This window comes from Myxine glutinosa, chromosome 6, assembly GCF_964187855.1.
Source record: "Myxine glutinosa chromosome 6, kmMyxGlut1.1, whole genome shotgun sequence".
NCBI classification, from domain to species: domain Eukaryota; kingdom Metazoa; phylum Chordata; class Myxini; order Myxiniformes; family Myxinidae; genus Myxine; species Myxine glutinosa.
The window spans coordinates 68,567,858-68,591,467 of record NC_136266.1 but is presented as its reverse complement, the minus strand read 5'-3'; the positions used below and the strand labels follow the sequence as shown (position 1 = coordinate 68,591,467).

Genomic DNA, 23,610 nt, shown 5'->3' with positions numbered 1-23,610 from the left:
CTTCTCTCCGATGATTTCTATGTATTCCACGACCTTCTCTCCGATGATTTCTGTGTATTCTACGACCTTCTCTCCGATGTTGCTCCCTCTGTCCTCCAATCCCCCCCAGCATCTACGGGATGCAAGCGTTCTTCCAGTAAGTAACCTTCGCCTTCCAAAATCCAGACCGACTCCACACCTCAACTCCTTTATTGGTCATGTCTCCAATCTCTGGAGCTGATTTCCAGAGGCCGTTCTTTGGTTGTGCCAAAATGTTGCCCCACTGCACCACTGTCTATTACCTTGCTCTTTCATGAACTTCGCTCTTGGAGGGAAGAAAATAAATAAATAAAAGCTCTTCAAATTCTAAACCTTGGGCAGTAGACTGCATGTCACGTGACTTAACGCCACCACAAGCCAGCTCTAATGATCAGGCTATAGTCAGTGTCATCATTGCTGTTGCCGAAGAATGAGAAATTCCTGAATCTGTCTCAATTACCGACATTTTGGATTATTATATAGATAATTATGGGCAGCAACAGGAATGGATTTGAGTGAGGAGGGTAAAGAGTAGGAATGCACAAGATTCAACAGAGCAAAACAATGGGCACTGCAGGCAGGTAATGCATCCTCTGTATCCATTTGCAGGCATTACAAAAGCAGATATACAACAGGTATGTAACTTACAAGTACAGTAATACACACTGTTTCACAATAATTTAATGCTCAGAAACCACAAACAGGTATAATCCTTATATACAGCAAAGCTTGCGTCTTCCACACAGGTGTGAGCCAGGACCAGAATCAGTGGGTACAGAATCAAACGTTTGAACATACTTTGACACTGTAAACAAGCTCAATTCCAACAACGAGTTACCGTAATTCTTCACCAATAATGATTCCGACGACACAAGCTATAGAGGGCTTGTGTGGTGGCGTAAACAAATGTTATGTGATCTCATGACAGTTGCATGGAGAGTCATGCAAAATGGCAAAATAAAACTTTTTAAAACTCCACATTGACCACCGAGGTTCAATGAACAGCTTTGAACATTTATTGGCTCAGGATAAATAAAACAAAAAGCAACTCGGTTCACATTGCAAGACATCCACCCACCCTAGATAGACATCTCATGTCTGTTCACAAGGTTACAAAGAATCGTTGTCATCATCTGTCTGCCCAGCGTTTAAAGATATGTAAATAATTGTTTGCTTTGAAAGATAATGTGCTGACTTGTAGCTTCGTGTCATTGTAAACTAAACAACGAGAGTTCGTCGAACGCCTTACCCAACGCAATTTTGAGAAAGAAAATAGGGGCAATCCCCCTTGGCGCTCACCTGGAGAATAAAGCAGTATACTATCCTGACTAAAGGTTTTCGAAACAGTATCACGGTATTTTAAACCAATTTCAATGGCTGCTAGAAGACAGGGCAGCATGTACAATGTACAAACATAATCATAAGACTTTAAACAAAGAAACCAAAAAAATACCTATTTTGGGGGGCAACCCCCCTTCTCCCACACCCATACCTCCTCAGACCCCAATTTTTCTAATGCCTTCATCAAACATTGGTACATCACGGGCGATTAAAGTTGTGGTCAAGTTTCATTGAAATTGTGTGTGTAGTTTCTGAGAAAAAAGCAACCCCCTCCCCCATACCTCCCCCCCCCCCCCCCCCCCAACCACTAACCACCTTAGACCCCGATTTTCTAAATGCCGGGAACAAACTTGAGTTGCAACATACCAAAGATTATTTGTACCAAGTTTGGTCACAATCCATTCAGCGGTTTCGGACAAGAAGTTGCAAGTGATTATGGACTGACAACACGCCATCAAAAAGCTCACCGGAACTACGTTCCAAGTGAGCTAACAAAAGGAACATATGTAGTTGAGGTCAGCGAGCAGCAAATTTGATTGGTCAAGATGATGTAAAATGCCATAATATTTTGTCAAAGTACTGTTAAATGGAAGGGTTTTGAAGGTGCCGAAAAGACCATTTGTGTTCTAGTGTTCAAGTACAGTTTATACATTTCTATTTTTGTGCCGAAGAGAGACCCCCAAAGGTTGGTGGTCTTTCTGTCTTCCACCGACTCCTCTCCGGCCTTGCTCCCCCAGCTCTCTCTGTGCTCTGTCCCCCTAATATTCCTACATGTTGCACAAGATCTGCCAGCATCCCTCTCTCTTATGGTTCAACTGCCAAAATCAAGACTCTATTCACCTTCACTCTTTCATTCGCCTTTTCTTCCGCCTCTGGAACAAACTCCCCCACTCCCTTCAATTCAATCCCACTCCTCCCTCCAGGTCTTTAAAAACAGCTGTTCACCACCATCTCTTATCTCCCCCCATCCAAAACCTTGATCTTTTCTACCCCTGCTAATTTTCACCCCAGATACACTTTTTTGAAATTCCAACTTCTTTCCTGGAAGTCCTTGCAGTGTCCATATGTTTTATACCTCTCCCACATCCACCCAAGTCCTCTCCCTCCTACAGTTCTCTCGATGTCCCTGCTCTCAAATGTTGTGTTTGTGTCCTTCCCCCTCTCTACCCATCTTGTCTACCGCTCCCCTTATTTTGAGTTTTGTGTGTCGGTTTGACCTTTTGTGTGATTAATGTTAGCTCTTTCAAGAGCCTCGATCTTGTATACAAAAAAAAAAAAAAAAAAAAAAAAAAAATTGAAATAAAACGAGAGGGAGAATTTCTTTGCCATACATGTCCCCTACTGCTCCCAATACATGTCCCCGACTGCTCCCACTACATGTGCCCTACTGCTCCCAATACATGTCCCCTACTGATCCCAATACATGTCCCCTACTGCTCCCAATACATGTCCCCTACTGCTCCCAATACATGTCCCCTACTGCTCCCAATACATGTCCCCTACTGCTCCCAATACATGTCCCCAACTGCTCCCAATACATGTCCCCTACTGCTCCCAATACATGTCCCCTACTGCTCCCAATACATGTCCCCTACTGCTCCCAATACATGTCCCCGACTGCTCCCACTACATGTGCCCTACTGCTCCCAATACATGTCCCCTACTGATCCCAATACATGTCCCCTACTGCTCCCAATACATGTCCCCTACTGCTCCCAATACATGTCCCCTACTGCTCCCAATACATGTCCCCTACTGCTCCCAATACATGTCCCCTACTGCTCCCAATACATGTCCCCTACTGCTCCCAATACATGTCCCCTACTGCTCCCAATACATGTCCCCTACTGCTCCCAATACATGTCCCCTACTGCTCCCAATACATGTCCCCTACCGCTCCCCTTATTTTGAGTTTTGTGTGTCGGTTTGACCTTTTGTGTGATTAATGTTAGCTCTTTCAAGAGCCTCGATCTTGTATACAAAAAAAATTAAAAAATAAAAATCTCTTATCTCCCCCCATCCAAAACCTTGATCTTTTCTACCCCTGCTAATTTTCACCCCAGATACACTTTTTTGAAATTCCAACTTCTTTCCTGGAAGTCCTTGCAGTGTCCATATGTTTTGTACCTCTCCCACATCCACCCAAGTCCTCTCCCTCCTACAGTTCTCTCGATGTCCCTGCTCTCAAATGTTGTGTTTGTGTCCTTCCCCCTCTCTACCCATCTTGTCTACCGCTCCCCTTATTTTGAGTTTTGTGTGTCGGTTTGACCTTTTGTGTGATTAATGTTAGCTCTTTCAAGAGCCTCGATCTTGTATACAAAAAAAAAAAAAAAAAAAAAAAAAAATTTGAAATAAAACGAGAGGGAGAATTTCTTTGCCATACATGTCCTCTACTGCTCCCAATACATGTCCCCGACTGCTCCCACTACATGTGCCCTACTGCTCCCAATACATGTCCCCTACTGATCCCAATACATGTCCCCTACTGCTCCCAATACATGTCCCCTACTGCTCCCAATACATGTCCCCTACTGCTCCCAATACATGTCCCCTACTGCTCCCAATACATGTCCCCTACTGCTCCCACTACATGTGCCCTACTGCTTCCAATACATGTCCCCTACTGCTCCCAATACATGTCCCCTACTGCTCCCAATACATGTCCCCTACTGCTCCCAATGAATATCCCCTACTGCTCCCAATGAATGTCCCCTAATGTTTTGTAACTTGTCATTATCAAGGCACATACCAAGTTTCAGTTGAATATGTTAAAGGGTATGGGGAAATAGTGCATAAAACCACAGGTGGGACGGATAGACAGACGGAGAGCAAACCTATAGTCCCCTCAGGGTAGGGGACAAATAAAGACTTTACAGGTCATAGAAAAAAATTCTGGAAGTTTATCACTGCTGATGTAGTTTACCACTTTTATTCCACATCATTTAACACGTTACACAAGTTATCCGTGCCTATCGATTGTGTCCTTTGTGACGTCCTTGAAACCAGTCAGTTTCCTGTTTGGAATGATTTGCAATTTTGTTTCACTGCCAGACAGGCTGACAGCCATAGTGAACCAATTGCTTAACCCCGCTTTTGGCCCTGTGCGAGTAGGGTAATGAAACCAAGCGTTGCTGGCACTTTGCTGTGAACCTTTTTGAGATGAAATGTGGAGATGTCATGAGGACAAAAACGTCATGTTGAGGGGGTAAAGTGCAAATGCAAGACAGCAGAAAGGATTGTCCCAATACAAGTGGAAGCTGCACACAAAAATTGACTTTCTTCCAACAAAAGATCTGAAATGCAGCTCAAAGGAGATAACACAATTTGGCAAACACACATGGACAGACCCAACTATGCTTCATGAAGGGACAAACACGAGGAGAATGCGTCGTTGCTCACCGTTCCTGTCGAGCAGATGTTGCTCCGAGTGCTTCTTGCCCATGTCAGCCAGTGAACGGACAAGGGGTATTTTATTGGAGAGTTTGTACTCGTTCTGATGGTGATGTTTCTTGAGAAGCGCCGCTCGCACCAGTTCACGCACTGTGCTGTCCAACTGACCTGTTAAAATCTGGTTGTCAAGCACCAGATCTGTCCGTAGTGAGGGAAAAAAACCAGAGGGAAAATATGGGGATGGTACAAACAGGGGACAGGTATAATAAGTTTAACTTCACAATAGCTTCACAAAATAAATTGCTTTTCTAAACTAATTTTGCAAAAGAAAAAATGGATTAACTTTATCTCACAATGTTATAACAGTAAAAACTAGAGCGGCACTTGGTACAGCACACATACCTCCGTGTGGCTGAACAGTTTACGTCTTGCATCCCATCGATAGGCCAGATCTGGATCCGGACCTGAACCAAAATCAAATTGGCTTGTTGTTGTCAGTGACCCAACTCATCCACGTAGTTTTGTCATAACTCGTCCACAACATTTTGAAATATCGTGCTATAACTTGTATCGTTTTTGTCCCAATCTATTTCGGATCTTCACCAAAATCGAATAGATTCATCCTTGTCACATACCCAACCTGTCCACCAAATTTTGTCTGAATCTGTCCACATCTTTTTGAGATATTCTGTTCACAGACAAACAAGAAAACAAAAACAGACAGACAGGGGTGAACACATAACCTCCATAACATACAGGGCTGAAACACCTTTGGTGGCGGAGGTAACCCCTCGCTTATAATGTGAAGAACCCAATTTCAAATCTCGTATGTTTGTGTCTATTGTCGACTGTCTGTGCAATTGGTGCAAAAGTAAACTGATCTATTAATGTCTTAGTTTTGCAAGCCGAAGAGCACAAGTTATTTGTGAGCCTTAGACGAGTTTAAAATTTGTTCGTTTTTAATTCGTGTTGAGGGGAATTTGGCATACCAGGTCATCTTGCCGAGAGCAGGTTGGCGAGAGGGAATATCCATGGGAATCTAACTCACAAGAGCCAGTGCATAAAGAGCCACTGTATTTAATCCCTCGACAAAAACAGCCAACTCAAATGGAAAGGAACAAGTTTGAGTGTTTCACAGGAACACAATTTCATCACTCGGAATCAAATAAACGACATCGTGGAAATCAACATCAATGTGTGGAAGTATTTCTTAATACAGATGTCAATGCTGATGGAAAAGCAGAACAGAGGGCAAAAGGTCAGCAAAAAAGTGGGGCAAAGGAGAAACAGGAGAAGTGCGTGCATCTGCACAACAGAATAAGGAGATAAGTTTTGGGCGAACTGGGGTTAGGGTCTCAGTGGGTGTGGAGAATCTCAGAGGTATACACAAAAGAGACCGTGAGGTGGCAGTGGGCAGAATAACTGGAGGGAAGATACAGAAGACTTGGGAAGAGGGTTCCACAAGTGAGGGAAAAGGTGAAGGAATAAAGGTGAACATCAAGCATAGACTTGGGGAGGGTAACATGGAAAGGCCGGGTTTCTGATAGAACACATGCAAACTTGGCATTGCAGGGGTTGGGCAGAGCTGAGAGGAAGTGAGAAGCAAGACCATAAGAGAAACAAAATACTGCAAGGGCACCAACCTGCCTGCGGTGCGCAAAAGGCAGACCCTGAAACCGAGCTTCCCTTTGAGAGATGCCAAAGACATGGAGGTTCTTAAATAGCCTAAAAATAGATGGAAGAGGGGGAAAAGCAGCACCAGCCCATAGAGGAAGCAATATGCCACAGCATTTAGGAGGAAGGTGTATGGTGTTTGAAGCTCACGACGGCTGAGGTAGGGCTTGGCTTTGTGGAGAATGCAAATGCCGTGGCCGACTTTGGAGGCCAGCCTGGAGATGTAATCTGATCATTTCAGGTTACAGCAGATCACGAGGGTCAAAAACACAACTCTGCACTGCTCCCAGAGGCTGACCAGAGCAATAAATTATGGGATTAGCCAGCTGGTCCGTAACCAAGAGAAATCTAGGGTGTGGGACCTTGCTGCAACAACAACAACAGGCATTTTAAGGCCATTTTCCCTGAAAGAGCGGGGGTTAGCCTTGCAGGCCCCATGACAATCTTCTCCATTTTGCTCTATTTTCTGCATCTCCCCTTGTTAACCCACTTGCCCGCATTTCTTCTTCCACCACCTTTAGCCAAGTCTAAACCTTGCTGCATTAACATTAGAACTACCAGCCTCACCCACCTACCTAATAGCTCAAAAACCTCTTTGTTCGTGAGCCCTGGCCGCCGTGACATGTTTACTGTATAGCGTGAATACAGTACACTGTCTGACATCGAATGAATGAACGAACGAATGAAAATTTTGGAAATTTTACATGCACTTCTTGCTTAGCAGATTCGGCACACAGAGATGAAATCTCATCTAAACATGTATTGATAATAACTTATCTCAAATTACAATTATTCAATGCTGAACCCATGTGTTTTGTGCAATACATTTCCTTAGCGGTCAAATTGACCACAATGGCGGTTTTAGGTATAATAGCCTGTAACTCAAATGTGGTTGAGGTCAGGAGGTCAATATTTTGTATAAATATTCAACACCCAGAATCAATTAAAGTCAAGGAAAATCAAAACTGCGAACAAAAAAATTACACTCATAGTCAGCTACCAAATATGTGCTTGCGGTCAAATTGAACTTGGATATGGGTTCTTTCCTTCATAGTATTTGCTTGTTTCTTTGATTTTCTTTTCTCCCCCCTACCTCTCACGAACATCTTACCCTTTGTCCAGCGTTTTGAAAACAGAACAAACAAATAAACAAACAAACAAAAAAATTCTATATTAATTTTTTCTCTCCTCCCGGACACGTGCTTGTTCGCTCTCCTCCTCGTCTCGACTTGTGCCCCGCCCCCTATATCTCGTTTTTCTTCCACCTCTGCTCCTGCTTTCTCAAATCCACGTTCTCACTCAGAGACTTTTCCCAGATTGTTTGTCATGGTTTTGTTTAAATATTATTTAAATATGTTTAAACCGCAGTCGTGATGCTGACGCCGCCCCCCCCCCCTCCCCCCCAGAATTTCCATGTTTTAAACGTTTCCCAGTGTGTACCCTGGATTAGAATAGGTACACCGTATCCCTGCGTGATGTAAGAGACGACTAAGACGGTTGGCATCAGGAAGGGCATCCGGCCATAAAAAAACATTGCCTCAAAAAGAGAACCATGACAATTACAACTACATATGGGCAGGGTACAGCCCGAAGTGGAGATTGGTTTCTGAGGTTTGGGACATGGAATGAAGGGACAATGACAGGGAGATCAGGAGAAGTGGTGGAAGTATTGGTCAGAAGAAGAGTGGACATATGTTGTGTGCAAGAGACGAGATGGAAGGGAAGTGGTGTGAGAATGGTGAAGGGTAGGCAGGGACAGAAATACAAGTTTACGTGGCAAGGGTGCCTGCAGGGCATGAATGGTGTGGTGTCCTGTTTTCTGAGGAGTTTGTAGACAGTGTGGTGAGTGTGACGAGAGTGAGTGATAGGTTGATGATGGTGAAAATGATGATTGGAAAGCTCTTGGTGAACGTTATCTCGGGATATGCTCCGCAGGTTGGTCGAAGCGATGAAGAGAAGGACAAGCTCTGGTGTGCGATAGAGAAGCTGATGGAAAACGTGAAAGCTGAGGAAGTTGTTGTGGTAGGAGGAGACCTAAATGGACATGTGGGAAGGAGTATGGATGGTTTTGAGGGAGTTCATGGGGGTTACGGCTATGGTGTGAGAAATGGAGAAGGTGAAAGGATTTTGGAGTTTGCTGATGGAGCTGATTTGTTGATTTGTAATACTCAGTTCCAGAAAGACGATAATAAGCTTGTTACATACATGTCAGGTGGGTCGAAGACAACCGCTGACTACCTGATGGTGCGTCGGTGAGATAGGGGGCACCTCCGGGACACAAAGGTGATCCCGGGGGAGGAGGCTGTTTCACAGCACCACTTGGTTGTCTGCGACATAAGGGTGAAAGGTGCGAGGAGAGCTCGGCGGGTGAAGTACCAACCGAGAATGAAGGTGTGGAGGTTGAAAGAGGTGACAGTAAGGGAGGCATTAAAAGAGAGGCTGAGTAGGGTCGAGGATGATGCGGTTGAGCTTGAAAGTGGTTGGAGGTCAATGAAAGCTAGTCTGTTGGGAGCCATTGGTGAGGTATGTGGATGGACAAAAGGACCACCGAGGCACTCGGAAACATGGTGGTGGGATGATGAAGTTGGAAAGAGGATTGACGAGAAGAGGAAGAAGTTCAAGGAGTAGCAGAAGGCAAAGGGTACAGGAGCAGAAACAGCAAAGCATGAAAGTTATAAGGCAGCCAGGAAGGCTGCAAAGAAAGAGGTAGCAAAGGCGCAGGAGGCATACAGGAAAATGTACAGAGAACGCTTGGATTCGGAAGAGGGTCAGAAAGCAGTATTCAGGATTGCAAAGCAGATAGCGAAAGAGAGGTGTGATGTGATGGGGGTGAGTTGCTTGAAGGGTGAAGTGGGACAAATCGTTGTCGACCCAGATGGAATTAAAGGAAGATGGAAAAGATATATGGAAATGCTGTTGAATACAGAGAATGAATGGGATGGCAACATAGAGAGTAACCCAGTTTTAGGATCGGCAGAGAAGATAACTGAGAAGGAAGTTGAGGAAGCGATAAAAGCAATGAAGGGTAGAAAAGCGGGAGGGCCGACAGGAGTTGTGGGAGATATGTTGAAGGCAGCAGGAAGTTGGGGTGTGAAGAGAATGACAGAGATCTGTAATCTGGTGGTGAAAGAAGGCAACATTCCAGTGGATTGGGAACTGAGTACCCTCGTCCCTCTATACAAGGGGAAAAGTGACCCTCTGGAGTGTGGCTCGTACCGAGCGATAAAGTTATTGGAGCATGGAATGAAGGTATTGGAAAGGGTGTTGGAGATGAGGATAAGGAAGAAAAGTGAAGATCGACGAAATTCAGTTTGGATTTATGCCAGGAAGAGGAACGACAGAAGCGCTTTTCATTGTGAGGCAGATGCAGGAGAAGTACATGGAGAAGAGGAAGAAGTTGTTTCTTGGGTTTGTTGATCTGGAGAAAGCATTCGATAGGGTTCCACGCAAAGTATTGACATGGCATTGAGGAAGTTAGGAGTGGAGGAATGGTTGATCAGAGTAGTGATGGCAATGTACAAAAGAGCACACACAGCTGTAAGGACGAAGGACGGGAACAGCGGTGAGTTTGAGGTGAAGGTGGGAGTGCATCAGGGGTCGGTACTAAGTCCACCACTATTTGTAGCTGTGATGGAGGTGCTGGCTCAGAACGTAAAGGAGGGTTTACCGTGGGAGTTGTTGTATGCAGATGATCTGGTGTTGATTGCGGAACGTATGGATGGACTGAAGGAAAAGATGAACAAGTGGAAGGAATGTCTGGAGACAAAAGGTCTGAAGGTGAATATCGGAAAGACGAAGGTGATGGCAAGTGGTAAAGCATGTGGTGAGGTGGAAAGAACTGGGAAGTGGCCCTGTGCTGTGTGTAGGAAGGGTGTCGGAGTGAACTACATTCAAGGTACAATGTGCGCTGAGTGGGTTCATCAAAAATGTAGTGGTCTGAGAGGGTCATTAACCAGTGTGGCAGCTACATTCAAATGTAAGGTGTGCACAGAGGGAGGGAGCTGCAGATGGAGGAAATGTTGAGCTGGATCTTGGAGACGGCATGAGGCTGGAAGGTGTGAAAACATTTTGCTACCTCGGAGACATGCTGAATGGAGAAGGTGGATCAGACTCGGCAACGGTTGCTAGATTGAGATGTGCATGGAAGAAGTTTCGGGAACTGAGTGGCGTGCTGATGATGAGGGGGAGTGTCGTTGAAGCTGAAGGGAAAGGTGTATGCTGCATGTGTGAGAAGTGTTATGATTTATGGGAGTGAGACATGGGTAATGAACGTAGAGCAGCAACGAAGGTTGGAAAGGGTGGAAATGCGAATGGTTCGGTGGATGTGCGGAGTATCGTTGAGAGAGAGGAAGACAAATGATGAATTGCGAAAGATGATGGGAATATAGCCTGTGATTGATGCTGTGAAGAGGAAATGGGTTGAGATGGTTTGGTCATGTTTTGAGGAAGGATGAAAGTGACTGGTTGAGAAGAGTGATGGAAATGAATGAAGAAGGAAGTAGAGGGCGGGGAAGACCGAGAAAGACTTGGCTAAAGATGGTGGACGAAGAAATGCGGGCAAGGGGGTTAACAAGGAGAGGTGCAGAAAATAGGGCAAAATGGAGAAGATTGTCATGGGACCGCAAGGACCGCAAGGCTAACCCCCGCTCTAGTAGGGAAAATGGCCTTTAAAATGCATGTTGTTGTTGTTGTTGTTGGTCAAATTGAACGCTCCGGGGGTTCTAGTGTTAAAATAAAATATTTGATACAGGTGAGCAATTATTTATTTTCTCCAGATTGGCAGACAGAGTTACTGCTATAGCCTGATTAGTGGAGGGGTGAAGAATAATCCTCCACAATTCCGATTGTCAACAAGATTGACCACATTGTGGTCAAAACCTGGGACAAAATCCGTGAAGGGTCGATTTGGAAACATGCATTTAAAGCGCTCTTAAAAGATGAAAGCACAATTGAGAAACACATTTAATACGGTATAAAAAGATTAACTCGACATCTCTCACCCATGACAGCCTCCACCACGGTTGCATCAGAATGAGCCGATTCGTCACACAGTCACGGATTATTTAACCCCAATATGGGGCCGTTCAAAAATTACGAAACGCTATTATTTTAGGGAGCAGCATACCATGCGTGCTGACAAGCTCGGTTAAACCTTACTAATAATTTTAATTCGACATTTATTATATTTTTCGGGATACTTCATTGTGAGTAACACTCGACCCAAACAAAGCCAATGGAAATCTGGTGCAGCAAAGCCGGGCAGTATATAATCAGCAAAGGCCTACAGCCCTGATGTCTCAGGCTCACCAGAAAAACAATATGGCAGCCACATTATTTCATCTGGGTGCCATAGCCATGGGAGGTGGAGTCAAGCGACAAATGTGGGTGGGGTCCAACAGCTGTCTGACTAATGAGGTTTCATATATATATATATATATATATATATATATATATATATATATATATATATATATATATATATATATATATATATATATATATATATATATATATATATATATATAGTCAGGTGAAAAAGTAAGTACACCCCATGTAAAGTTTTGACTTTTTCAACATATTTCAACATACAGCTATTTGATCTTCATTTCAACAATATTGATAGATAAAGGTGATATAATATAACAAATATCATGAAACATTTACATTTTGTAGTCCATTGTATCATTTAAATTAACATAAATGCAAATTTCGCATGTGGAAAAAGTAAGTACACCCTTGGCTCTAATAGGTGGTATTGCCCCCTTTGGCAGAAACAACCTCAAGTAGGCGTTTCTTATAACTGTCTACCAGTCTCTGACATCGACTGGGAGAAATTTTTGCCCACTCCTCCATGCAGAATTCTTTCAGCTGTGCGATGTTTGAGGGGTTTCTTGCATGCACAGCTCGTTTCAAATCCCCCCACAACATTTCGATGGGATTTTCATCCGGGCTTTGACTTGGCCATTCCAGAACCCTCCATTTCTTTCTTTTCAGCCATTCCTTGGTGGATTTACTGGTATGTTTAGGGTCATTGTCATGTTGCAAGGTCCACCTTCGGTTGAGCTTCAACTTTCCGACAGATGGTCTCACATTATCCTCAAGCACCCTCTGGTACAATGAAGAATTCATAGTGGATTCTATGATGGTGAGCTGCCCAGGCCCTGATGCAGCAAAGCTGCCCCAAACCATAATATTTCCACCACCATGCTTTACAGTTGGAATCAGGTTCTTGTGGTCAAATGCTGTCTTTGGTGTTCGCCAAACATGTCTTCTGGTACTGTGGCCAAATAGTCAAATGTCAAATGTCCACCTTTGACTCATCTGTCCAGAGCACATTGTTCCAGAAGTGCTGGTCTTTGCCGGGGTGTTCATTGGCAAACTTTAGTCTTGCCCTGATGTTCTTTCTGGACAGCAAAGGTTTCCTCCTGGCACACCTCCCATGTTGATCAAATTTGTGCAGCCTCTTTCTAATGGTAGACTCGTGCACTTTGACATCAACAGTGGCAAGAGCTACCTGTAGGTCCTGTGATGACATTCTGGGGTTCTTAGAGACTTCTTTCAGCATCTTGCGGTCTGCTCTCGGGCTGAATTTGCTGGGGCGGCCTGGCCTGACCAAGTTGGCAGTTGTTTGGAAACTTCTCCACTTGTAGATGATCTTCCGGACAGTTGAATGATTTATTTCAAATTGTTTGGAGATCTTTTTAAATCCATTCCCAGACTCATAGGCATCTATAAACCTTCTTTCTGAAGGCCTCAGAGAGCTCTTTTGATCTAGGCATGGTGATGCTACACACTTCAACAACAAAGAGCAAACCAAACTAAATGTCTGAGGTTTAAATAAGACAGGTTCCTCCAAGATCCTCTCTAACGATGTTCTAATCATTTCCACCTGAGCTGGTGCACCTGATTCTAATTTTAGGTATTTGAAGTAGTGATAAATGTAGGGGTGTACTTACTTTTTCCACATGCGAAATTTGCATTTATGTTTATTTAAGTTATACAATGGACTACAAAATGTAAATGTTTCATGATATTTGTTATATTATATCACCTTTATCTATCAATATTGTTGAAATGAAGATCAAATAGCTGTATGTTGAAATATGTTGAAAAAGTCAAAACTTTACATGGGGTGTACTTACTTTTTCACGTGACTGTACGTAGGTAACCCAAATGCAGGTTTGGTCCCATAATACTACTTTGAGGAATGTACTGGTCTCTAGAAGTAGAGCATGAGAGAGAATGCCATCCACTGCTACCCGCCACTTGGTAGTGCAGAGGAAATCTAATAGTCAATCGAGGAAAACACCCTGGATACTATTTACTGACAGTTTGGAGAGAGTGTTTGGACCAGACAATTTTGGACCAGGCAGTATCAAATAAATCAGCAGATATCCAGTGAAAGTAGCCCAACTTCTTATTTGAGATCGAGGGCTTACATATGTTGTTGGCTGAAGCAGTATCATGTTGAGGGTAGAAGTTAAATGGACGATTAGAGATCAGAGAGTCACAGAACATACGAGTCTTGAGGTCTGATATGAAGGTCAATTTTATTATTTTTGTTTATATGGGGAATGTTAATTGGTCTGTAGTTGAGATGCTCTACTTAGCCATCCTTTTTAAAATTAGACGTAACATTCACAACTTTCCATGATGCAGACAGGTGGCTCTGAGAAGGACTTGTAGGAGAGTAGAGGAAAGGGAGTAGATGCTGATGTCATGGGGTGCAGAAACAGCGAAGGAGTCAAGGTTCACGACAAATTTATCCACCTTGGTGGGAACTAAGCTGGAGAGTTTTCCGTCAGAGGAGTGTAGGATAGGTACAGGAAGAGAAGATCAACCATCAAGCAATAAAATTGGCAAATCAAAATACCTGCAGGGTTGATGACTGCGCAGGGTATTTTGAGGGTAGCAATGGGTGCAGGTTCCCCTATCATAATTATATATACGGTAGTCTCTATGATCGACATGTCATGGTTTATGAGAATTGAAATGACTTTTTAATTTCATTTCACACTCAGCACCAAGCTCTTAGAGGTCACATCAGAACATTAATATTTTGAAGAACACAAAATCTTCAAAGATATCAAAGATGCTTTATAGTTCTATAACATTAAAGGCTGGTTTTATTACTTGAGATTCAATAATTTTTTATCATTTCTCATCTTTAATGTACTCCATGGATGGCAACACTGCTTCATCTTATCGAGCATTATCTCGCCATTGAGTGAATGTCAGATTAATAGTATTGACACGAGTAGATGAAGGTCAACATGACCTTTTTCTCTAAAAATCAGGGGAATGAGATGACAGGGGGATTTAAGAAGCGTCTCCTAGTCCTCTAGCTATACCACTGCTACTTGTACACACTTGTCACATGAATGTGGTAGTAGTGCTTTGGGGCCACCTGCATGGAAAACTTTGGGATGAATACACAACCATTTCAGAACGTGTACTTTAACATCTTCATAATTCATCAACTTGATGTCAAGCACATGTTCCTCGAGTGATCAAAGAGAGAGAAATTACATGGTGACAAGGAGTGTATGGGGATGACTGAGAACTTCCCATGCAGGAAAGCTGTGCCCTGAGACAGTGACCTTGGCCGTCAATGGTATTGCTTGTATCACTATATTTCTATTGAATATAAATTTAGTTTTTTAGGGAATTGTATTACACCGTGAGCTTATCAGCCTGCAACTGGAAACGATGACACATTAACTTTGTAAATCCAACCGTCGGAGAAGCTGACATTGCTCCACATGCCTCTGCTAACAAAAAAAAAAGCTTGATATAAGAAAATAATCCGATTACCCGCAATGTCTGCTTACACAACTTTGAGACGAGACAAGGAAAGTCAGAAAGGTTTCATGAACCCATATGGTTTAGTGTTTCACTTTCACAGACTAGTTTACAAGCTAAACATATGAGGGCGTGTGGAGGTGATGACAGCACCAGTGCTTGTGTGGAAAATAAATGCAGTGAGATAGTGAGGATGGTGAGGTGAGGTGAAAAAGATAGTGAGGCCTAGAAGTTCAAAAGACAACCTCTTCCACTGGATTACCAAGGAAAAATAGGTTGGTTCATCTGTCAATCCTTCGGAGCGATAGAGTGAGACTGAGATTTTCCACAATTAAAGGACATGTTCCATTTGTCATAGCGGTGTCTAATCTACAATATTAGCAGAGACACATAGCTGCTGTCTGCCTATCAGAAGGATGGCATACTGTACGGCACAATATGGCGTTTGTTGAAAAAAGGGGTTTTTTTCTCGGGCATCAGAGAGGTAATTTATATAGATGAGAAGAAGACCGAGCCAAAACCACTGAATTGGGGAATTTCTTTTGTGTACTTAGTCTAGGCTCGTATGAGAGCTAACACAAAGAACATATAATAAAGGGAGCGGGAGACAGAGGGGGAGAGAGACGGAAGCACAGCAAGAGTAGGGAACAGGGACATCGGGAGATCTGTGGAAGAGAGATGTAGGGTACAAGGGATAAACAAGATGGACACTACAAGAACTTTCAGGGAAAAAAACCGTGAATTTGAAGGAGGTGGGTTTGGGGTGGACTAACGGGGGTAGATAAGATCATGGTTTTGGATGGGGGGAGATATGAGATGGTGGTGAACAGCTGGTTTGAAGGCCTGGAGGGAGGAGTGGGATTGAAGGGAGTGGGGGAGACTGTTCCAGAGGTGGAAAAGAGGAATGAAAGAGTGAAGATGAGCAGAGAGTCTTGATTTTGGCATTTTCACCAGCATTCAGAAAGGGGAGGATAGGGTTCTATTGATAGTCAGGTTCACTATGTCAATAAATTATATTTCATTCAAAATCATGGTAGATTAGCAAACCTATACATTTTTGGAAAGGCTATAGCATAAGGAAACTAAAAATCAATGTTTACATTTGGAGAGATACCTGTATGGCGGCCATTTTGGATTTTCAAAATGGCCACTGTAAAATACATATTTTGTTCTATTTCTGCCTCTAATTACCCTAAAAACTTTTTAAAATATACTAAACCTATATTTTCAGGGACAAGGAATCCAATGAAAGTATCAAATTAGTGCTATGGGGAATGGCAAGACACGAATCAAAGGTTTTGAATTGCAAAATACTGTCTTTATATTCGCGATAAGTTGCATAATCAAATACATGTTATCATTTTGTACAGGCAGTTAATAACATCAAAATGTGTCACAATAATTCATATCACCAAACATACACAGGCAGTCAGCAAAATCATATATACACATGCAGTCAGTATAACTTCACATCTACACAGGCAGTCAATGACAAAATATACACAGGCAGTCAATGGCATCAAACATACACGATTACAGAATATGCCATTTAGAGTTCGTCATCACTGTCCTGTGTGTCGTATCCGACAATATAGTCCGCATCGTTTTCACAGTCCGTTCCACACAAGCAAAGGTCGGTCAAATTGATTGGCAAATCGAATTGGTCGAATGGTCGATCGAATCGAATTCGATGAATCGAATCGAATCGAATCGATGGAATTGGTCGAATGGTCGATCGAAGCGATTGGTCGAATGGTCGAATTGGTTGAATGGAATTGGTCGATTGGTCGAATTGGTCGAATTGGTCGAATCGAATTGGTCGGAATTGGCAAATGTAAACATTGATTTTCAGATTTTCCATGTAATAACGTTTCCAAAAATGCATAGGTTTGCTAATCTACCATGATTTTGAACGAAAAAACATAGTTAACCTGACTATGATGGCAACACGTTGATTGTGTGAGTGCAGGAAGTCAGAAATCTAGGAATGAAGGTGGCATTGAATGTCACAGGTAAAGAGATGCACAAGAAAAGCAGGATTCCAGACCGATTAATAAATAAATAAATATTACTATGTTCACGTTGCCAGGCTTACACCTACCTTCATCAGATATCTCGTCTCCACTCACTCAGCTACAAAAAATTACGTCATTTGTCGTTCAGTGTTTAGAAATTTTATTTTTTATAGTTTGCTCCAAAATAGAATGTGCTGATTGGCTGTTCACAGCTTCATTAGGAACTTAGAACAATCCGGCCAAGCATTGCTGGCATTTCCTGCACAATAATGGTCACCATGTGATGACGAGCATTAACATGCAGAAAAGTTGCACCCGGAACAACGTACTTGGCTGTCAATTGCATTGCTTGTATCACTTCATTTCTCTCGTTTAAAAATTCGATTTTAGGGAATTTTATTGCACTGTTAACTTATCAGTGTGCAAGTGGAAACAATGACACATCAACCATGTAAATTCACCAAACAGAGAATCTGACATTACTCCACAGGCCTCTGCTAACAAAAAGAAACTTGATCCAATAAAATAATCCGATTACCCACAATGTTTGCTGACACAACTTTGGGACAAGAAAGGGAAAGTCAGAAAGGTTTACTGAACCCATGTGGTTTCGTGTTTCACTTTCACAGACTAGTTTACGAGCTAAATATATATGAGGGTATGTGCAGGTGATGACAGCGCCAGTGCTCGTGTTGAAAATAAATGTAGATCACATCTTAACCCAACGAGACAAAAAAAGTACAAAACATTCTGTCTTTTAAAATTCATGTTCATGAATACTGTGCATGCATCAATCAAACATACCATGACCAAATACAACCATGAACTGCTTACTCTTTCCCGAAATAAATAATGCTCAAAACAAACCCAACAGCATCCATTCAAAGAAGAACCTACAGCAGAGCTTCGGGCAGTAACCAGGAGATCAAGGGAAATTAAAACAATGCTGTCAATCTGCCTGTGAAAACCACTGCATGCTCCCAGCATTCCCCCGACACCAATCCACCTCCCCTTCCTTCAAATATTCTATACACACACACACACACACACACACACACACACACACACACACACACACACACACACACACACACACACACACACACGGCTAAAAATATTGGCATCCTTGCAATTTTTTCAAATAATGCACCATTTCTTCTAGAAAATTGTTGTTGAAGTTTTAAAATATTTTGGTATCCACACATGTATTTTTTTAGTTTGCAGTGGAACAAAACAAAAAAAGCTGAAAAAAAATACAAAACCTTAGCTTATTCCACACAGAAATCCTAAAATGGGCCAGACAATATTATTGGTACCTTTCAGAAGTTGTGAGAAACAATTGGATTTTAAAAAGGTGATTCCCCTTTACTTTGGAATTGAACTCACCAGTGGTGAGTTGCAGGTAGGAGCCTGCAATATAAAAATCACTCATTCAACCAGTATGAACAGAGAAATGGAGTTATTCTGCTGTTTTGTGTCACTGTGTGTACCACAATGAGCATGGAGAAAAGAAAGAAAACCAGAGAATTGTCTGAGGTCAGACACAAGATTGTAGCCAAGCATGGACAATCTCAAAGCTACAACTCCATCTCCAGAGACCTTTATGTTCCTGTGTCCACCGTACGCAATGTTATCAGGAAGTTTAAGGCCCATGGCACTGTAGCCAACCTCCCTGGACGTGGCCACAAGAGAAAACTTGATCGGAGATTGCAGTGAAGGATTATTCGAATGGTGGAGAAAGCACCTCAATCAACTGCCAAACGGATTCAAGCTGAGCTTCAGACACAAGGTACGACAGTTTCAACTCGCACCATCCGTCACCACCTCAATGAAAGGAGACCCAGGAGGACTCCACTGCTGCTGAGAGAGAAACATAATAAAGCGCAACTGGAGCTTTCCAAAACGCACCTGAACAAGCCAAAATCCTTCTGGGAGAATGTCCTGTGGACAGATGATTTCAAATTAGAGCTTTTTGGTAAAGCACATCATCTCTATGTTTACAGAAAACAAAATGAAGGCTTCAAAGAAAAGAACACCTTTCCTACAGTCAAAGATGGAGCAGGTTCAGTGATGTTTTGGGGTTGCTGTGCTGCCTCTGGCACTGGGTGCCTTGAATGTGTTCATGGCATCATGAAATTACCAAGGCATTTTGAAGCACAATGTTGAACCCAGTATCAGAAAGTTGGGTCTCCATCAAAGGTCATGGGTCTTGCAGCAGAACAATGACCCCAAACACACTTTAAAAAGCACCGAATCGTTCAAGACAAACCGCTGGACTGTTTTGAAGTGGCCAGCAACGAGTCCAGATCTGAATCCCATTGAACACCTGTGGGGAGATCTGAAAACAGCAGTTGGGAGAAGGCACCCTTCAAATCTGGGAAAACTGGAGCAGTTTGCACAAGAAGAGTGGGCCAAACTGCCAGTAGAGAGGTGTAGGAAGCTCATTCATGGCTATAGGAAGCGCTTCACTGCAGTTATTTTGTCCAAAGGCCGTGCTACCAAATATTAAGTCAAGGGTGTCAATAATTTTGTCATTGCCAATTCTATTTATTTTCTGATTTAAAAGGATATATTAAGTTCTGAATCAAAAACAAAGGTTCTGTAATATTAACAGTGAAATAAAGAATTGTGGCGACCAAATACTTTTGTGAATTTCAACTTATTTTTAGGGAAAATTGTGAGTTATTTAAAAAAAGTGCAAAGGTGGCAATATTTTTGGCCATGACTGCTCAGTATTAGTGTGAGAAATCTCTGAGGATATCACAGAGACTCAATAGCTCAGTGGGCTGTCACCGTGTAAGTGATGAGGTCTGTGGGTTTCAGTCCCGGGTTGAGTCAGAATTTTTTTACATTAGCCCCACGCAGGAATGTACTTCCTGTTTATTAAATTTTATATATATATATATATATAAATATAAATATATATATATATATATATATATAAATATATATATATATTGTATATATATATATATATATATATATATATATATATATATATATATATATATATATATATATATATATATATATATATTAAAATCAATTTACCCAACCATTTTTCTCAAAAAGATGCATGTAATTTTTGTTGTGTATGGACATTGGGGTTCCACCTGTCTGTGCAGTATCCACATCCTAGCAGTGTTAATTATATAGCTTAATCTTGCAGGGAACATGGCCAAGGTAGTAGCACACAATGTGAGGTAGTGTTTTCTAAAGATATGGTGGGATATCTCATGTACACAACAAAAATAGAAGACAAAGCTGGTTTTATGTCAATCCGAAACTTGATCAGTGATGAGGAGTGACTACTGGCACTTCATCAGAACAGCAATTAATTCATTAGCGGTGGTAAGAGTATTGAGCAAAGGAGTTTTTGGAATGTGACAGAGTTGTGGATGAAGTGTGCAAACCTAAGCTGTTGAAAAAAAAAAAAAGAACACCTGAACCAGGTAGAACAGGACAGATATTTGGAGAATTTGTTAACAGGGAGGAGGTGGGGAGGGGGTGAAAATGAAATAAAAAATAATGAATAGCTGTGGGAATTAAATGCAACATTCAGCAAAAGGAAAGAACTATTGAAAAAAGGAAAAAGGATAAACAGAAGGTTTTTCCATCCATGAATTTGGCAGCAAAATATAGGAAATGTACTAATTAACGAAGATGTGAACATATTTTCCTTTTTTTTTTTTCCGCTGTTTTCGTCAAGTTTAGTTTGAGTACAAAGTGGACATGGATAGGTTTTGCATTTTGAGATGCTTTCTTGCTATTATCATTATCATAATAACTGCCACCAATGGTAAATGGACTTTAAAAATAAATAAACTAGAACGGCACTCAGCAGAGAGCATACCTCCGCCTGGTTGGCCATATCACCCAATGGTGAAGAATCACTTAATTTTTCTTTTTCATTTATTTTTATTTAATTTAATTTATATACAATTTAAAATGAAATAATTCTCATATCTGAATCCATATTCAGATCTTCACCAAAATCGAATCGATTCTTCCTTGTCATGCAACTACCCTGTCCACCAAACTTTGGCCAAATCCATCTGTAACTTTTTGAGATATCTGTAACTTTTTTCTGTTTGTCTGTTTGTCTGTCTGTCTGTCCTACAGACAGAAAGACAAACAAACAAACAAACAGGGTTGAAAACAATCTCCAGGCACCTTTGGTGGCAGAGTGGCAGAGGTAATAAAAACAACGTTGAATCGATGTTACAAACAAAAATTAAAATATGGAATGGGAAAAGCAAGGAGTTGATTGAATAACCTAAAGGAATGATTGTTTTTCCAAGTTCACAATGCAAGGGACTAAAGCAGATCAGAGCTTATCCTTGACCTCTACCACTTATCCTCGACACATGTGCACAATAAGAGTGAAAGCCCAATTAGTGCAAGCACCACTCCACCATTGGAGTTTTGGAGAATCAAACTCCATATTCCAGAGGAAAGATATGTTTGGCTCTCAAGAAGTAACCGATGCATCTGGTCAATGTTATGGGAATTAACGCATAAGGACACGTACGTACGCACATGCACCCTCACCTGCAATCTCCTCCAGCGAGTTTGCCTTCATGTCGAGCATGACAGTGCCATTCATGATGCAGCTGCGAAGCTCAAAAAGGCTGTGGAGTGACAGCGTTGCAACATACGGTTTGCTCCACCGCTCCCCTCCATCCTCCACGTCCTCCTCAAACTTCAACCAGCTGCGTTCCAAAGAAAGCCATAGGGAGGGTAAAAAATGGGTACGCAATTGGATGTCAGTTTTTGGCTACTAGGAACACATGACAGCAGATGCTGGAAACCCATCACACATCACACGCACGTTCGCTTCATCAGCACCTAAGGAACAAGCAACGTATTTTGAAGCAAAATTATCCAATTAACACTTGTGTCTGTTACTGTGGTGTCTGGTAAAAGGTTTAGAGAAGCAAGGCATCAATTAGAAATTTGCTAACAGTGTAAATACAACTGCAAATCTTTAATAACGCAAGGTCTACAGTAAAGCTACGCTCTATTTTGAAAGTGCAGCATCGAATGTTAACAGATTGGGAAAATACTTTCAAAATACCCTACAGCCTGGCCTGTGTTGTGTCACTTCTGTCCAACTGCATAAACAAGGTGAGAAGCCGAACGGGGACAAGCGAGCATCAAGCCACAGGGTGCGGATGGCTCTATTAGCACAAATGTGTTTTCACTTAGCAGGACTTATAATAAAACCCATCACAGTGACAATAAAACATTACCAACACTCGACCCATTTAATCAACACCATGACCAGAAGCAAATGAGGGACAAAATCTCCAGCCCTCATCTTGAATCATACTTTTTAAATATAAAAAAGTCTTAGTGTTATCTTAATATAGTTTTCACTCCTTGAACTTCACAAGTTTCTTCAGCATCCTCACGTGTAACAGAATTCCAAACTTTCCCTTTACTAATTATACCTGCTCCGTCCGAGAGTGAGAGAATTTATTTTCAGATTTGACATCGTTTCCGACCTGCAATACCCCTCCCTCCTGGGGGGATGGGGGGATGGGGGAGGGGTCAATGGTTAAGCCACATGCACTATTGCACATCTACAGACAATAATCATAGGTCGTCTCCCTATGCTCGGAGGCGGAGAGGGTAGGAGGGGGGTAGAGATGGGACTTTCAATGCCCATGACTGGACGCTAGGTATCCCAAGCTCGAATGCAAAATTTGGTGGAGATTGACCAAGATATTTTCCATTCTACAAGAAACAGACGTACAGACATTACCTTACTTTATAAAAATATCGTAGGATAGGACAGGAAAGCATATCATTTACCGACTTTGTAGCAAAATCATCACGACTAAAAGTAACTAGAACGGAACGGAAGTAACTAGAACGGCACTCAGTAGAGAGCATACCTCCACCTGGTTGGCCATATCACTCAATGGTGAAGAATCACTTATAAAATTATAGTAGCTGGATCCAAATCCTGATCTTCACCAAAATCTAATAATTTCGTCGGTTTCACATACACAACATCCCTGCCAAATTTAGTCCGAATCCGTCCACAACTTTTTGAGATATCTTGTTCACAAACGGAGACAGACAGACAGACAAACGGACAGACAGACAGGGCTTATTATTCTTTTTTCTTCTTTTTTTTTTTTTTGTATACTGAATCGAGGCTCGTGAAAGAGCTAACATTCACTTCACAAACAAATCGACCAGACAAACAAAATACACAAAAGGAGGGAGCGGAAGACAAGATGGGGAGAAAAGGGGAAGCACACAAACACAACATCCGAGAGCAGGGAGATGTGTGGAAGGGAGAGGGCCCGGGGGGAGGAGGCATGGGAAGGGGGAGGGGGTGGAGGGAGAAGTATAAAGC

At 42.2% G+C, this 23,610-nt stretch overlaps 1 protein-coding gene across 4 annotated transcripts in view; it reads right to left on the bottom strand.

The window, feature by feature from the left end:
- The window catches only part of LOC137429915 (electroneutral sodium bicarbonate exchanger 1), a 192,901-nt gene that overhangs the window by 50,396 nt on the left and 118,895 nt on the right, over nucleotides 1–23,610 (bottom strand). For all 4 annotated transcript variants that reach the window (XM_078779969.1, XM_068120285.2, XM_068120286.2 and 1 more), the window contains exons 5-6: nucleotides 21,792–21,952; nucleotides 4,759–4,947 (exon numbers count right to left, since the gene is read on the bottom strand). In XM_078779969.1, coding sequence (XP_078636095.1) covers nucleotides 4,759–4,947; nucleotides 21,792–21,952 — 350 coding nt within the window. The remainder of the gene's footprint in view (nucleotides 1–4,758; nucleotides 4,948–21,791; nucleotides 21,953–23,610) is intronic.